This window comes from Anastrepha obliqua, chromosome 2, assembly GCF_027943255.1.
Source record: "Anastrepha obliqua isolate idAnaObli1 chromosome 2, idAnaObli1_1.0, whole genome shotgun sequence".
Taxonomy (NCBI): domain Eukaryota; kingdom Metazoa; phylum Arthropoda; class Insecta; order Diptera; family Tephritidae; genus Anastrepha; species Anastrepha obliqua.
Window position 1 is genome coordinate 85311305 of NC_072893.1, and position 18032 is coordinate 85329336.

General features: G+C 34.1%; 2 protein-coding genes across 2 annotated transcripts; one reads left to right on the forward strand and one right to left on the reverse strand.

The window, feature by feature from the left end:
- The first annotated feature begins 6670 nt into the window (after positions 1-6670).
- LOC129238901 (hatching enzyme 1.2) lies at positions 6671-14374 on the forward strand. The gene is made up of 5 exons (XM_054874128.1): positions 6671-6818; positions 6925-7098; positions 11735-11895; positions 11961-12236; positions 14148-14374. The coding sequence occupies exons 1-5, from the start codon at positions 6671-6673 to the stop codon at positions 14355-14357; spliced, it is 969 nt and encodes a 322-aa protein (XP_054730103.1). The 3' UTR covers positions 14358-14374.
- LOC129238900 (serine/threonine-protein kinase fused) lies at positions 14292-17719 on the reverse strand. The gene is made up of 9 exons (XM_054874126.1): positions 17390-17719; positions 16726-17310; positions 16505-16665; positions 15798-16448; positions 15583-15733; positions 15365-15493; positions 15012-15294; positions 14655-14947; positions 14292-14577 (listed from the first exon to the last, which is right to left on the reverse strand). The coding sequence occupies exons 1-9, from the start codon at positions 17498-17500 to the stop codon at positions 14527-14529; spliced, it is 2415 nt and encodes an 804-aa protein (XP_054730101.1). The 5' UTR covers positions 17501-17719; the 3' UTR covers positions 14292-14526.
- Positions 17720-18032: the final 313 nt, after the last annotated feature.

Below are 18032 nucleotides of genomic sequence, written 5' to 3' on the forward strand. Positions count from 1 at the left end.
GATGCCAGCGATGATAGTTTCACTGCCATCTCGAGAGCTTAACCCCATCGCTCTCCTCTCTTCCCCACGCTTCATATTCGACTACTTGCTAGCGTTGTGGGTCAATGTGCTGCCGTCGTTGCGGCGATTTCCGTTGCCACTGTCATTGCTACAATGGCGGGCAACTATTGCTGCCGCAAATAAATGTCTTTGCCACAAGAGAGGCGAAGCTGACTTAAAAATATGTTTTGTTGTTGTTTGTTCTTCTCTTTTGTTTTTGTTTGTATTTTGTATGTGGCAATGCAAAATTCGTTTCATTTGATCACAAATTTGCCAGCTACGACGTCATGGGGTCGCTGACACTTTTAACCAACTGTAAGGCTCCAATAAATGCAACAAAAATTGCATAATGCATACATACATATACATATGTATAAGTAAATACGTAAATGTATGTATGAAATTTATTTGAGGATTTTAATAAATGCCGATACTAAGCCGCAGTAGGGCGCATATGCAGACATGTAGGTATTTTGTTTTCCTTAACATTGAGCGCGATGATCGGGACGAAAAGTCTTATTTATATTATGCTGGAAGGCCTAAGACATTTGTGCTGCAGCGGGACGCAGTACGATTTAATATCTTCTAAAAGTAAATTGGACGCAGTAAAACCTTTCCCACGTTTAGGCAACGTATCTAAAGCCTAGGAAGAAGAGTAGAAAGACCTCGTCTAGTCAAGGCACGGCGAAAATTTGCCTATAGACCTAGTCGGTAAGCACGTCTGCCTATCAATCAATGTTCTGTTATACAATTCATTTATTCAGTTATTCATTTAGTAAATCTAGAAATACAGGGTTTCTTACAGACTACACAGAATTAAGAGTATTTGTAAGAATTATATACAAGATGTTTCGATACTATTTAAAAAATCATTAAGTGATAATTTGAACTTAAATTTAGATAGCGATAACTCAAAAGCCAAAGAACTTTAAATATGGTTAAACTCATTCAATATTTTAATCATAGGTGCTTTCGAGGCATAAATAGTTCTAACACGCTCTAGGAAGAAAAAATAAATGCTCCGAAGATTTTTTCGAGGTATGTAAAAATGAATGCGCTCTAAGTGTAAAGGCGAGTCAACTGTCCCATTTATAATATCGAAAACAATGCAGAGTGACAGTATACTTCCTCTACTTTGTAACGATTTTAAGTTTAGCAATGCACACCTTGCAATACATGAAGGAATCGGCTGAGTGAAGTTCAAAAATTTGAGAGCAAAACGAAAAAATTTCTTTTGAATGAGTTCAAGTCTATTAATGTTGCACTGATGATAAGGCCTCCAGCTTGGATCACACGGGTGAAGTAAATAGTGACTTCAAAGTGTAAAATCGGAAGCAAACTGCCGAATGAAGGCAAGAGTAGAATACGATTTTGCGATGACTAAATTTAAATGACTAAGAAACTGAAAGGTGGAGTCAAAAATTACTCCGAAATCAGTAATTTTATTAAGAGTATTTAGACACGAGTTCTTTATAAAATATGAGGTAGAGATTAAATGCTTTGACTTAGAAAATTACACATAAGAGCATTTCTTAATATTTTATTGAAGAAAATTCCTACCCCACCTTGCCATGACGTTGTTGAGGTCTGATTGAAGATCGTATGAATCAGACAGGTTTCGTACAGTTTATAAAAATTGTTAAGTCATCTGCATTTAAAAGAAACTCAGAGAAATGGAAACATTCAGATATGTCATTAATAAAAATTCATAAAAATAAACAAAGGGCCGAAATGCTGCCCTGAGGGACACTGGAAGTAGTAATAAAATGATAAGAATATGCATTAAAGACAACAACTACACATTCACGATTGAAATGGTACGACTTTATCCAATTAAGAAAAGTAGAGTGAAACCTATTAGTTTAGAGGTTAAAGTTGAGTGGCAGACTTTATCGAAGGCCTTTAAAAAATCCTGCCTATAATCCTGTAAAGCCGACGTACAAAAATCTGAAAAAACAACAAGATTAGTGACAGTTGCGAAGGATGATTTTTGTTTTACAATATATCATACTCAAAGAGATTTAAAACCTTTGAAAGTTCGGAAATCGGTCTATAGCTCGCGATGTCGTTTTTTTTTTTTTAAATATGATAATCCCTCAACATCCACAAAATTAATACGAGCTGTGGCAGTTAAGTTCTATAATTTATCAATAAAACACAAAACAAATGAGAATACAAGCAGAATTTTACTATCGATCTTCCCAATAGTCGCCCACTAACTCTACACAATGATTCCAACATTGCTACCACGATTGGAAACAGCTTTTTCCAAAGTTAACCCTTCTTCCTCCTGTACCCCATTTCATCTTAGGTAACATGAAAAAGTCACAAATTGAGCGGTACCAGGGCTATACGCATACGGAGAATGCATATCCATATCCACACTTGATCAAAGAACGCCAACATTGAACTCCGACTATCACCGAGGATATAAAATAAAAAACACGCCCAACTTTGCCTTCAATCGTGACGGGGATATCTTCACTTTCGTTGCCCACTTGCTAGTTTTATCCAACCCTTACCTTTGCTAGTTTTGTTTATGAGTCTCAGAGTCATACTCAAATATCCAGACCTCATCTAATCCAATCTCTGCCGTCGCTTTGAAGGAGTGACAACACGCCGTCGCAGATCGATTTACTGTGTAATTTCACGCTTTATCACAAATCCACTAAAAATTTTAAAGTATTTAAAATTATATATATAAACCCACCTCAAAACTGCTATCGTCTTTAAACTTCGTCTGGAATTAATTAGTTTATTAGCTCTTCTTAGGCTCGGTGAGTTCAGCCCTAAGTGCCAGCCACAGTTGTCTCGTAATTTCACATCACTGCCATGTTACTGAGCTCTTCAGTATATCTAACCTGCGACTTTAGTACCGAGTCACGCAATTCGCTCCAATCTGAAAACCTTCTGAAAGTCCTCAAATTTTCTGGTAGTATGAGAAAATAGCAAATTTTCAAATAAACACTCCACCCGGCCACGCCTTCTTATGGCTTAGTCTGGTTTATTATTTATTATTACGTTGAGGATAGAGCACTGCAAACTTAAGATCTATTGTGCCTCCTTCCAGGATTTAGATAATCTATTTTAATCCTACTTCCGAGAGTAACTTTAAAGTGGACTCTTAGTGCTTGAAATTCATCGTGCCGCCGATTATTAGATGGCCAGCCAGTATTCTTTTGCATTTGTGCATAGCTGTAGTGCAATGCTCTAGAAGGTACCTCGCAGATTCTTTTTTAAGTGAAACTGCTTAGGCGTCGATGAACGAGCGAGAATGGAGAGTAAAATTTCAAGGCCCCTTCAACGTTTTGGGCATTTTCGATCCGCGAGAGAGAAAAAAAAATGACGTAAGGGAAAAGAAGAGAGAGAGCTATACCTTATACTCGTATATATCTTAGATACACTAAGGCTATTTTTCCTGAGTTTTTCCTTGTGGTTGCTAATTTCTAGTGAGAAATAACACTGCCTACTTTTTGGCGCTTGTTTGTTGGTGAAAACTTGTGGAAAATATATTTTTGGTGCCTACTTTTTGGCGTTATATTTTCTTGGTGCCTACTGTTTGGGGCGTTTTTTGGTCCCAATTTTTTTGGAGTTTTTTTTTGGTGCCTACTTTTTGGCGCTTGTTTCCGTTTCCTGGCTAGTGCTTGTGCGTACTATAAAGTGCTATCCATTCCAGGGGCGGATTTATTGGTATTGCCTTGCGGTACTTTGGGCCGTTGCTGCGGTCCTGGAATCGCTGCGTTTATGCGGGTGATAAACACTCGGAGTGGTGCGCGTTATTGCCACGGTTTGTGTCCGGCGTTTATCTACACCGGCCGACCCTTCACCGTTTTTTGTAAATTTTGTCTATTTGTATTCTCTGCAAATGTTGTGAGTTTATTTAGATATATATATTCTTTCTCTCTCTCTCTCATTCTCCCTCGGGTCTCTCCCTCTTTCTTTGTCTGCCTTGAAAGTTTCCCTTCTGTTATGTGTACTACGCTACACGCACTTTTTTTTACTCTGTAAAATTTGCAGGTCTCTTAATTTTTGCCCTGGAAATTCTCAAGTTGTTCCGATGAAAGCTCGAGAAGTCTTTAAAGCGTTCTCGGTTGTAAGAACCCAACAATTATCTGGGTGCTTCAAGCCTGATTGATTGCATTCGAATTTCCTAGCTTTCTACTTTTATTTTGCCTACAGAAGAAGTCTGGAACTATGTATAGAGGTAGCCGATGTTCCCTTTTTGCGAATTTGCCTGCAATCTCATTTCTTTCCATGCCTATGTTACCCTTCTTCTTAGTGTATCTTAACTTGATTGGTCCTTCCAAATATGTTTAGTTTTTAAGAGACGATTGCAGTTTTTGTAAATATTTTCCATTTGAAGTCAGTTGTATGATTAGTGTTTATACATTTAAATAAACAAGGAATTCGGAGTACGATGTTTCGAATCTCCGTGAAACACCAAAAAAAGTCCCTCCATTTGTGGAACAACATCAAGACGCACGCCACAAACAGAAGGAGGAGGTCCGCCAAGCACCCAAACAGGCAGTAAGTGCCAATTATATATATATGGTATATATATTACATTAGTAAATAAAATGGCAACCCTACTCAACAAATTTGCTTAATTAAATTATTCTTAAACACTTTTTGTTTGGTGGTGGCAACGCTGTACGAAAATGAATCAGAATTGAAACTTTTACAAAAAGCTTTCATTTAATACCAATATTGCAATACTTAACGTATTTAATTCGTTGAAATTTTGTAGATAAGTGGTAATCCTATCTAAAAATATTTTTGAAATAAATTTCCATTCATTTTAATTTTTTAGATACTGAAAAATATGACTGTGTTAATGCCTTCTCTGTGTAACTACTTTCATTTTATACAAGGTGGTCTAAAATTAACACCCTATCAGCAGATTTATAGTTTTTGCAAATGCCGTCGTACATCAATCGTATTTGACAGTTGTGCCCTCTGCAGTATACAAACAGAGAAGCAAAGGAGCGCGTAGAGGGCAAAATAAAGATTCCCATCACTCAAAATATATTTTTTTACATAGTAAAAAAGTTATTCTAAAAGAAATGGGATGGCGAATTTTGCGCCACCTTGTATCCATATTGTAATAGTTTATTTAACTTTTGGCATTAATTTGCTTTACTCCCTACAATTCTATGCATAAACATGTCATTTTGTATACTCCCTTCTTACCTATAAGGGCGAGTAAAAGAAAAACTCCCTTTCCCAAGTGAACAATGTAAGAATCTTTTTTTTTAATAATTTGACATTCCACCCAACCGAGCATTGATGGAGTTTTGACAAATCTTCACGCACACTTCCAAATATGTATTGAGTAAGTTTTTATTAAACATCTCACTTTCCTTCTAAGCGAGCACTGAAGGAAATTTAGAGAATCATCCCTCAAACCTCCTATATAAGCAACTGAAATTTCTTAAGCTATCAAAGAGTGCTAGTTTTTTCGTTATTTTAACAATACGCTTCAAATGGCGCTTGGAAATAAAACTTTTTTATCTAATTTTAATATATTTTATATCACAATGGACCTGCCGAAGGTCTGAGTGTGTCTTACGACAACCACCCTACCTAATATATTTTATTTTTTTTTATTCACTGAGTTCGCGAACCAACAGGTACAATTTTTTTTTAAATGGGCGAAATTTTGTTCTATTGATGAATTAAAGAAATAACGAAGAAATCTCTTCTATTTTTCTAAAATCTTATCGAAGGATATTAATCTTTTGTGCATCGAATTCTAAAGAATTTGTTGGGATTTTCTGTAAATTTCATTTTATATTGGTATATATTTTTTTGTGTCCATAAGCCGATTTTGATGAAATATATCGTATGTTATTTCCAAGCTTAGTGTCTCGTCTTCAGTTAAAGCTCTATAAAAATCTATTCATTAATTTCGGAGATTAGTGTGTTCAATCAGATAAACAGATAAACAGTCAGGTAAAAATTCCAAAAATGCTCCAAATTTATTCGATTACTAAATGATCTTTTAAATAAATGATCAATGTATAAACATAACTTTTCTCCAGTTTTATTATAGTATAGATGAAATATCACATTAATTTACAACACTTTCATATGCATCCACGACGCCACCCAGCTTAATCCCAAACAACTCCAAACTCAAACGTACTTTATACGCAATGCACGACGTTATTTGATAACCTCAAAATCTAATTTCCACCGTGGACACACAAATACAAGTAGCCATTCAAAAGGCATTAAAATCGAATAATTCTAAACGTGCGTTCGACGCCGCACATAAATTGCTCAATTCCAATAAATGAAATCAGTCGCATTGCTTTGGTAGTCAGCCTAAACGATAGTCGCACACTCACCACCTATGCATACACCAACAAACGCACGCGTACTCCCAGTATATTTGATATGTGAAATTGAAAATTGATTTTTATCGATTCGTACAATTAAAAGCTATAAAAGGCCACCACCACCAGCGCAATTGTGGGCGTTTCTTCACTTTCTTCGATGCGTGAACGTGCAAAGTCCGGCACACAATAGATTTGTCGTTCGGTGAGGGCAGCCACGAAATTCGTTTTTCAAGCGAGTGAAGATATTAAGTGAATTAAAAGTACTTTAATTGTTTTTTTGGTGTGAAAAAATGCTGAAATATTATTTAATAATTGCGTTTTTCGGCGCATATTTTGACGCATACTGGGACGCAGCGCTAGCGCTGAGCGTATTTCGGCCGGCCGTACCGCCCACGCCACGATGGGGTGCCAACATGCAAATGTTGCGGCGTCACAACAGTATGTGGTAACTATTGGCAACTTTAAAAATTAATATTAAACAGCGAAAAAAGGATGTCTTAAAGAAAAAAGTGTTTAATTGAAATTGTTATTTGTTTGTATGCAGATGCTGCTTTTGAATTTTGGAACGACGATAGTGATACAAATCTGTGGGAGCACTGCGGTCTATTTGAGGGTGATATTATGCTACATCGAGAGTGGTTGCGTAATGGTTTATTGAATGAAAAATTCACCTGGCCGGATGGGACGGTGCCATTTTACATTGACAGTAATGACTTTAGTGAGTATATTTCCATTTTACCATAAAAGCTTCCATTCCCAGTTCGAGTGCGTGATGTAAAAAACAAACGAGCGAGTGAAATTTGAAGTGCAAGTGAATTAGCGGGAAAAGTTGGCAACATTGCAAATATATATAAGATGTTGCAAAAATTATCGTTCAATTTTGTTTTTGAATAACTTTTTTACCAAATAAAAGAAGTGGTTTAAATTGAGGCAATTCTTTATTTTGACTTCACGCGCTGCATTGGTTGTCTGTTTTTTTACTACAGCTGTTTAGTTCACAAGTGTAAAATATGATTGACATACGACGCCATTAGCACAAATTATAAAATCTTCCGACAGCGTGATTAGTTTGGCGCCAGCTTGAATTTTCAATAGCAAAACCGATGACTGTACGAAAGACTTAAGCAACGAACTTGCATTATAGGAGTATCTGCTATATCAGCAATTCTCTGCAGTAGAATCATAATGCAAAAAAAACCAAAATGTCAAAACAGTTTCCAAGTTTTCAATTTACTATGTTTCCCATAGTAAAAGAACAGCTATATTTTCATTTTCTATGAATTGATATCACCTTCCAAGCACTGCCTAAAAGAAGAGCCTGTGATTGTTTCTGCGCATTTATTTAAATTTTTTTTTATGTTATATTGTAACACTCATGCAACAAAAGACCCATATGTGTTGTTCTGCACGGTTGTTATTTATGGTTTTTTTCTTTGTTTTTTCTTATTTTTTCAAGCTGATGACAAACTTTACTAGATAGTACGAAATATTCTTAACTTTCTTATTTTTAAACCCTTCATCAGTTTACCGCCTCGGCCCACTCCTGAATACCAGTTTAGCTCTGAAGTAAACTTAGCTATTAAAGAATTTTGCACTCCATATTGCTTTCGGGAAAGGAAGCCGCTCAGATAGCTTTCATCCTTCATCGATTGGAAGCGGTTAGGCAATCAGTATACAATTTAATGCCAGCCCTACCTGGAGGCTTAATGTTACTTTTACTAAACGAATAAGCAAATAACTAACTTCGCCTAGCTAGGGCCGCCTTAGAATATCAGTTAAAGACTTAATTAAATAAGCTCAGTTTTTAAACGCTAGGTGGAATACACATTTTTTGAACTACAAAATCAACAAAATATGGAGAGTGAAACGAGTGGTACTTCTTTGCATTCCAACAAATACTCTAAATAAATACTCAAACTGTCATTAAACCTACTTCTTGTAGTCCTCAAAAGTAAGCTCGGAATTAATTAGAACTTAACCAAACTGAATGCAACTCAGCCTTGAAAGCAGCATACATTAGAAGAAACGTGGTGGTGAGTTACATATTTTCCTATTACTCTAATAACTACCACAGGAGAATCTCTGAAAAAGAGGAAAACATTGAGGATCTAAGCTCAAGGGCCAGCACCAACTCCATCGGTGACTCAAAGCTAAGCCATAGCACAAGTAATGGGATTAATTTAGATAACTTCTCACTATTCCCAGGTATACGGCCACCTAACCACTTCAGCTAAATTCAGAGCTTAAATTAAAAGCCATAGCCACAAGGAGGAATGCTTTTTGGCTCAAAATTAGCTTGCATGTTATTTGTATGAGGATCTCTAATAATTTTTTATTAGCTATACACCACGAACCTCATACGGTCACATATATGAATTCTATGCCAAAAACGTGGAATGAATAGCAAAAGACCGAAGTGCAAGCGCGTGAGGTGGCTAAAAAAACAAAGAATTTGCGAAAAATGGTCCAGGTCGCTAAAATAATCTTCTCTACTGATCCCTAGTTTGTGGTTAAGGTTTTTCTGTAACTTCTGACTAAGTTCTGTAAATTTGCTGGTTGTGATACACAAAATTGTTGTTTTCAAAATATGCTGAGTTTTAACGAAAGATTTAAGCAACAAACTTTACCCATTTTTTGATTTCCTTCTCCAACAGGCAATACGACTCAGATTTACATATAACCGGCTAAGGCAGGAATTTTAACAGCATTTCAGAAGAATTTATGGTAAATCTTTTACGCTGTTACAATAACAACAACCGGCTTTTTGCAAACATAACAAAACTTACGAAAAGGCTTAAGCAACAAAATTTTATTGTTCGCTTCCATAGCAGTATGAGCCAAAAGTCCCACAAAATTGGCGCAAATATCGAGCCGTTGGTCGATTTTAATGAAATTTCCTTAGAGAGGTTTTTTGAGGTCTCAGATTACGAATCGCTCGCTTAGTTTTTCAAAATTGAAAATAGAGGATGCAATAGGGAGAAGGGATTTTAAAAGTAATTTAATTTGTATTAAACTTTAAATTAAAAAAAAAAAAACAAAAAATTAAATAAAAAAAAAATTAATTAAACTCAAATTATAAGAAAAATTTAATTAAAAAACTAAGTTAGATCTAAATAAAAAAATAAATATATGTATGTTTTTAATTAATAACAAAAAATAAAATTAAAATAAAACAAAAACATTTCAAAATTAAAAACAAAATTATTAAAAAAACAATTTAAAAAAATTTAGATATATTTATACATAAAATAAAAAAAAAAATAATTAAAATTAAAATAAAACAAAAACATTTCAAAATTAAAAACAAAATTATTAAAAAAACAATTTAAAAAAATTTAGGTATATTTATACATAAAATAAAAAAAAAAATATATATATATATATATATAAATTAAAACAAATAAAAATAAAAATAGAGGTCGAAAAATAGTACTGCAACCTCCTCGTAGAGAAGCCTGGAAACCACATTTGTTGTCGGTGAGCTTTAAGGGTTACAGGACAAAAAAGAAAGACTTCTAAAAAGTTGAAAAAGGGATATAAATTCCTTATAGTGTATATTATAAGAAACAAAATGACCCCGAGGTCATTTCAATATCGTTTTTCATGGAGATTAATGGCTTTTTAGTACAACGTCAGGTGCTAAAGATTTTAAGAATTATGAGTTTCGCATAACTTCTTGCAAGCATAGGTATTCAAATTAGAGTTAAAATCACTTTAATTTTAAAAATTAGCGTCAAGAGAAATGAAATAATGTAACTCGCAAAATACCCCTGTGATTTGGAACGAATTTAAAAGCTTGAGTATCTGCCAGCAATAAAATTTTTAATCAATTTTCTTCAAACCTGTGCCTAATGTACCGCTTTCTATGTATAATAAGATATATACTTATGTACATATTTAATTGGCGTTTACACCCTTTTTGGGTGCCTGATGATGAGGGGTTTTTTCATGGCAGAAATACACTCAGAGGTTTGCCATTCTCTGCCGAAGATCGACCGCTATTATACTCAAAGGTATGAATTACTTAAACAATTAAATAACACATGATATTATGTGAAGTATGCGCCATTGGAAGCTACAACTTTACTCAATCTTTCAGGCAGTATACGGATTCCTCTGGCGAACAATTCGGTTCTTTTGACTTCACCCATTCATTGAGCCAGTTTGCTATGCTCTCGTAAAAAGTGAGCCGCTCTCCAATAAGGGTTGACTGCATTGATCGGAACAGACAGTAATAAGAAGTTGCAAAGTCTGAGGAATACGGCGGGTGGGGCAAGATTTCCAATTCAGTCCCTCTGGACCAATTTAGCAACGTTCGATTCGAGCCCATTAGTTGCAGTCGGTAACGATCGCCAGTGATGGTTTCAGATGATTTAAGAAATTCATAATAGATGGCACCCTTCTGATACCATCAGATGCACAACATAACCATTACAGCATGAGTTTTTTTTCGCTGTCGATGGACTTGGTTCACCTGGCAGGCTCCAACATTTGCGACGCTTATCATAATAGATACATTTTTCATCGCCAGTGACGATGCGATGCAGAAAACCTTTTCATTTCTGCCGTTCAATAAGCATCTCACACGTCGCCAAACGTCTCGCTATATCCCTCTCCTTCAATTGATGTGGCACCCAGTTACCTGCTTTCTGGACCATTACCATCGCGTGCAAACCTTTACAGACGGTTGATCTGTCAACAGCCAACTCTTAAGATATATCATCAAGGGTCCAAGACCAGCGTCTTCATCCAATAATTTTTCTAGTTGAGTATTTTCGAATTTTTTCGGTGCCCCTTCGCGATCTTTATCACTCACGTCGAAATCGCCACTTTGGAAGCGTCGAAACCACTCTTTGCAAATTGTATTGGATGGAATGGCATTACCGTAAATAGTGATCAATATACGACACATTTTAGCTGCACTTTTCTCTGAAAGGTAATAAAGAAGAATGACTTCCCGCAAATGCTGTTTTTTCGGGGCAAACGTAGACATTTTTGGCGTCAGATAAAAAAGGATCTTTACGCTTCAAACGAATGTCAACTACTGCGATCGAGACCTCACATATATGTACACATTCAAATCACCACTATATTACTAGAGCGAACAAAAAAATAGTATCAGCAGCGGGAACTTGATTTCGGTGAATTCTCGCCACATTTGTGGGTCTTCTCATCCATAATGGAGTTAACACTACCAGAACGAACATTCCTTGAAAGTTAATTTAAGTCGAAGCTCAAATTGTATGGTTGTATTGTTCGAAGAAAATTCAATTATTTTAAGTTTATTATTTTAATTAAATTTTATATACAAATTTATTAGATTGAATTAAATTACTATTTTTGCCGCCGTTTAGACCAAACCCAGATGATGACAATTTTAGAGGCTTTCAAAGAATACCACGAAAATACTTGCATACGATTTCGTCCTTATGAAAAAGGCGATACCAATTGGATAGTAATTAAAGGCAATTTTTCTGGTTGTTGGTCCAGTGTTGGACGTCGACAAGGAGGCCAGGTTAGTGCATAACTTCAAAATGAGAAGATATTTCAGTAATAAAAAATTATTTCAACTCCCGACAGGTACTTAACCTTAATACGCCACGTTGTGTCACGCATGGCGTCATTGTACACGAACTTCTACACGCACTGGGCTTTTACCACCAACAGAGCTCGACGGAGCGCGATGAGTATGTAAAAATCAATTGGGAAAATATACTTGATGGGCATGCACATAATTTCAATAAATATGCACGAACACACATAACAAATTTCGGCGTTGAGTATGATTATCAGAGCGTTATGCATTACAGTTCGAAAGCATTCACGAAAAATGGCAAGCCAACCATTGAACCATTGGTAAGCAGCGACCATTGTACGTTCCCACGACAGTCGGTTCCATGTTACGGGAACGACCCGAATTTATAGCCGGCAAAGGGCTGTCACTCCAGCAGCATTCCCCGTACATGTATGGGAAATTTTTATGCTGCTAAAACAACAACAACAGCGACCATTATACTTTGAACATATTTACAGTTGCGATGCAAATAGTTTGATGATAGAATTAAAAAAAATTGATTATAAATTAAAAAATAATTTAAAGATAATAATTATAATTAAAAAAAATGCATTATTTTAAAAAAAAGACTATAATTAAAAAAAATATAATTATAATTAAAAAAAGTGATCAAACTTAAAAAACAAATCGATTATAAATTAAAAACAAAAATTATTTTAAAATAAAAAAATGATTTTAATTGAAAAAAAAGATGTTAATAAAAAAAAGTATTATAATAAAAAAAAACATGATTATAATCAAAAAAAAAGATTATAATTACAAAAAAAGATTATAATTAAAAAAATGATTATAATTAAAAAAAATGATTATAATTAAAAAAATTATTGTAATTAAAAAAAATTCTTATAATTAAACAAAAACATGATTATAATTAAAAAAAAATTATAAATTCTATAATCAATTTTTTTTAATTTATAATCGATTTTTTTTAATTATAATCATTTTTTTAATTATAATCATAAAAACGAAAATTATTTTAATTGAAAAAAAAAGATTTTAATGAAAATAAATTTATTATAATTTAAAAAAAAGGATTCAATTTAAAAATAATTACATTCATTATAAAATGAAACATAATAAAACAATTCATTATATTTTAGAAAAAATGACTATAAGTAAAAAAAATATAATTATATTGTACAATAATTAAAAAAAAGTGGCCAGACTTAAAAAAATCGATTATAAATTAAAACCAAAACTTATTTTAATTACAAAAATGATTTTAATAGAAAAACAAGATTTTAATAAAAAAAAAGTATTATAATTTAAAAAAACATGATTATAATCAAAAAACAGATCATAATTACAAAAAAAGATTATAATTAAAAAAAAATTATTATAATTAAAAACAAATGATTATAATTAAAAAAAATGATTGTAATTAAAAAAAAACATGATTTTAATTAAACAAAAAAACGATTATAAATTAAAAACAAAAATTACTTTAATTAAAAAAATTGATTTTAATTACAAAAAAAATGATTTTAATTAAAAAAAAGAATTTAATAAATAAAATTATAATTGAAAAACAACATGATTATAATAAAAGAAAATGATTATAATTACAAAAAAAGATTATAATTAAAAAAAAAGATTATAATTAAAAAAAATTGTTATATTATAATTAAAAAAACATGATTATAATTAAAAATATGGTTATAATAAAAAATATATAATTAAAAAAATGGATGATTATAATTAAAAAAATGATTATAATTAAAAAAATGATTATAATTAAAAAAATGATTAAAATTAAAAAGCAAATGATTATAAATTAAAAAAAAATTGATTATAAATTAAAAACAAAAAAGATTATAAATTAAAAAAAAATTGATCATAAATTAAAACCAAAAATTACTTTAATTGAAAAAAACAGATTTTAATAAAAATAAATTTATTATAATTTAAAAAAAGGATTCAATTTAAAAAAATGATTATAATTAAAAAAAAACATGATTATAATTAAAAAAAAACATGATTATAATAAAAAAAAACGATTAAAAACTAAAAACAAAAATTATATTAATTAAAAAAAATGATTTTATATTAATTGAAAAAAACATTTTAATAAAAAAAGTATAATAAAAAAAAAATGATTATAATTAAAAAAAACGATTATATTTAAACATATAATTAAAAAAAACTATTATAATTTCTTTCTTTTTATAATTGAACTTTTTTTTATCCCGCAGGACCCTTATGCCTCACTGGGCCAACGCAAAGGTCTCTCCAAAAAAGACATATCCAAGTTAAATGAAATGTACCAGGAGGACTGCAATGTGGACTACTTATTTAGTTTTGATCAGTTGGGCTCATATCTAGACCAGCTTTTGGAATATTTTCAAAATAGTTTATTTAGTCGAAACAGTCCAGAGCAACGTACAAAAAATGTAAAAAACTAACTTAATTCAATGTGAATCCGTACATTCTGTCGTATGATGGGTTTTATAAAAAACGTGAAATATGCTTGCTGTAAAAATTATTTTAAAAAATAGCAAACATGTAACTTAAATTAAAATCTCATTGTGTATTGATTGAAGCGTAATGCAATAAATTCTTCATGTACACATTTTAAGCATAGAAAGTAAAATGTCGCAACTCTTCCAAGGTACTTTCGGCAATCTGTGGTTTGAGAAAGAATTCAATAGTAGTATTACTTGCATGGTTCCAAGTTAGAGTCCTTTCAGTTTTACACTCACCTCTCGTACCTCCGCATTGTCATCATCGGCCAAACCTGCAATTGCATTTTTTATCTCTGTACACCAAACATTTTGTATACCACGGAGACTGAAGCGCGCCAATAAGCGGAACAGCATGCATATGCGTTTGCGAATCAAATCATCGGTGTTACCCAACAGCGCCAGCAAATTTAATTTGCTGCTAAATATGACTTGTTCCACTAAATTCGCATTCTCCGGCAACTCACGCAATACGCATGTCAGCAGACCTAATATACTATTTGAGATGCGCACAGCGTTGGCATTTTTAAAATCTGAAAATCAAACATAATCAAAATAATTGTAACTGTAGTGTTTGGTGTAAGCTATGCAACTAACCATGACGCAGCAAGCTAATCAGCAAATCATTTGCCGCTAATATGGCCACTGAATCGCAGAACTGCGAGAGGAACTGCTGCTTCAAATGCACAAGGTGGCATATCAATTCATAAAGACGCGAAGTTGTGCGTATCTCCTCGCTATTCAGTTCTGCCACAGAACGCACTGTCCGTCCAGCATGTGATTGAGGCAACGAAGCGCTCGAATCATCGGTGCCATTGTGGCATATTAACAATTTGGAAGCATACATGAGATTTGGCACGAGTTTTACGTCGATGTAAACCTGGAGAAGGCGTTGGAAATGTTACTAAAATAAATATTGTACAAATTTATTAGTATGTTTCTGCTCCTACATTTTGTATCAACTCAACAACGCATGGAGATTCATCAGACACAAATGGCAGCGATAAGAGCTGCGCCACACTATCCACCACTTTAGGTATGGCCTTCGAATTACGTAACGGGGCCACTATGATGCTTACCTAAATAAAAAAAAATAAAAATTATATAATTTCCTCCGATTTTTATAGCTGTAATGGCAATGACTACTGGGTTATATTTCAATATTTACCAAATTGTGTTGCTTTAAAGAATCCAATTCACCGTCTAGCACCTCCTGTATGGTGCGATTTAAAAACGCTAACCACTCATCATTTTCGATTGGCGGGCTTTGCGATTCATCGCATGAATCCCAGCCAGGCAGCAGACAAGGCGGTGAATTTCTAGAAAAAACAATATTTGTCGTATTTTTTATAATAATTTCACCTCATGCGAAAGTTTATTTACTCAGTGCTGCGTTTCTCATCTGCTGAGTGTGTCATATTCTTGCTAAACTTTTGTTCTTTTTCCTTGTCTTTGTCCTTATCCTTTTCTCTGCGATCAGTCGTTTTGCGTGCTTCAACATCGACGCATTGTCCCAGGCGTAGTGAGAAATTGTCCAAATTCTGGCTCAACTTTCGTTTCTCCAAATCCTTGCTTCGTGATACTTTAACATTTGCATTTGTAACCAAATGCGTGTCTTGTTGTTGCTGATGCGTTTGCTGTGGTGGTGATGAATTTGTTGCGTTTAGAGCATACGTAAAATTATCATTCATATGGTTGAGTATCATGTTCGTATTGCCGCTGACAAAGCAAGTCTGCGAATTAATCACGGGTGCTGCTGCGGCGGCTTCCGTCACAATATTGAAGTGCGGCACAGCAATATCCCCTTTTTGGTTTTTCAAAACTGACTCATCCTTGTAAGATTGTTCAGCGAATGGTACTGTAACAGTGTTGATGTTTTCCTCAACATCTGTTTCGAGATTCTCGATATCGCTAGGCGGTATCGCATTAATACTGTCACGTGAGGAAGTCATATTATCATTTGTACAAAGTGATGCGCTTGTGAGGCTCATAGAGGCGATTTGTTTCGAAAGGTCGTCTGACTTAGAGCTGGTTCTACAATAAGAAATGGCAAATTAGAAGAAACATTAAGCATTGACTACATGTACTACCGTTGGGTACGCGAACTTTTGGAATTTTTTTGTTTTTGTGGATTCGTGAATGGCGAATTATTTGCCTTAATGCCGGCAATGAAGAGTTTGCCTTCAACAAAGGGATGGCAAAGTATTTGGGTCCAAGATATGCGTAGCGATGGATCCTTTTCTAGCAATCCCTTTAAAATTAAACGGTTTACATCTTAACAACCGTATTAACGAATTTTATTCTAGCTCACCTGCAAAAACGATCGACAGTCACTACTTAAAAAGCTTGGCCACTTCACCTCTTCATGCTTGATCAGCTTCACTAAATGCAATATCGACGTTGTGCAGAAAGGTGGCGCACCTGCCATGCATTCATATGAAATACAACCCAGTGACCATAGGTCCGCCTGGTGATCATATGGCTGCTCAGCCAACAACTCCGGTGCCATGTACAACGGTGTACCTTTGATGGAGGTCAGCACATGCGTGCCCATAGTCATATTACGTGCTAAACCAAAATCGCATAGCTTAGCATGCAAATCCTCATTGAGCAAAACATTTTGTGGCTTTAGGTCACGATGTAATATGCGATACGAGTGTAGGTAATAAAGTGCTGACACTAAATGGCAAATTAGACGCTGCGCCCTCTCCTCCGACACAGCTCCATTCCGAGCCAGGTAGCGGTGCAGGTCGACAAGTGCAAATTCAGTAACAACAATCAAATCATTTTTCGTTTCAAATGACTCCAACATTTCAATCACATTTGGGTGTTTAAGATGCGCCTGTATTTCACATTCGCGACGGAGATTTTTCAGCTCGCGACTGCTGCGACCGCGCTGAAAAATAATAGCATTTATATATAACATACATATGTACATATACGGTACCCAATTGGGAGTATTTAAAATAGATTACCTTAGAAATCACTTTTATTGCCACCACTTGTGCATCCTCCTTGCGTACGGCCTTGTATACGCGCCCAAAGGAGCCCTCGCCTATCAGCGAACTCACAGTATAGCGATTCATGACATCAGTCAAACTTGCAGTCTTCTGAGTTATTGCTTTTCCATGCAATGATTTCTAGTTTTATTTCAAATCTAATGCGCTGGCTTCATACTCTAATTTACTTCTGTATGTTATGCAAATTATATTTTGCTTTTTGAAAATTTATTTACTGTACACAGGTACTGAAAAATATCTGAAAAACACATTCAGCGCGAAAGCTACCAAAACAAAACGTATACTTGTTGCGTGCCGCATTACGTTATCAGCTGACCGGCTAAAATAATAGCGAAAGACAGGGTTGTCAAAGCGTTAGTATGGTTTCTACTAACTTCTGATTGCAAATGAAAAGCAACACTTTGATAACAACATGTGTATTTATGCCCAAGGCAGAATAGCAAGGTTTCACGTATGGTAAACAGCTGATCTACTCCCGTCGGAAAATTCCGTCTGTTAAACACAATAGCGACGGGGACGATAAACACTATTGCGGCGTGACTGGCTTTAACTGATATTTTATCGTTACAATAAATTAATTTTGTAGTGAACTCCTTTC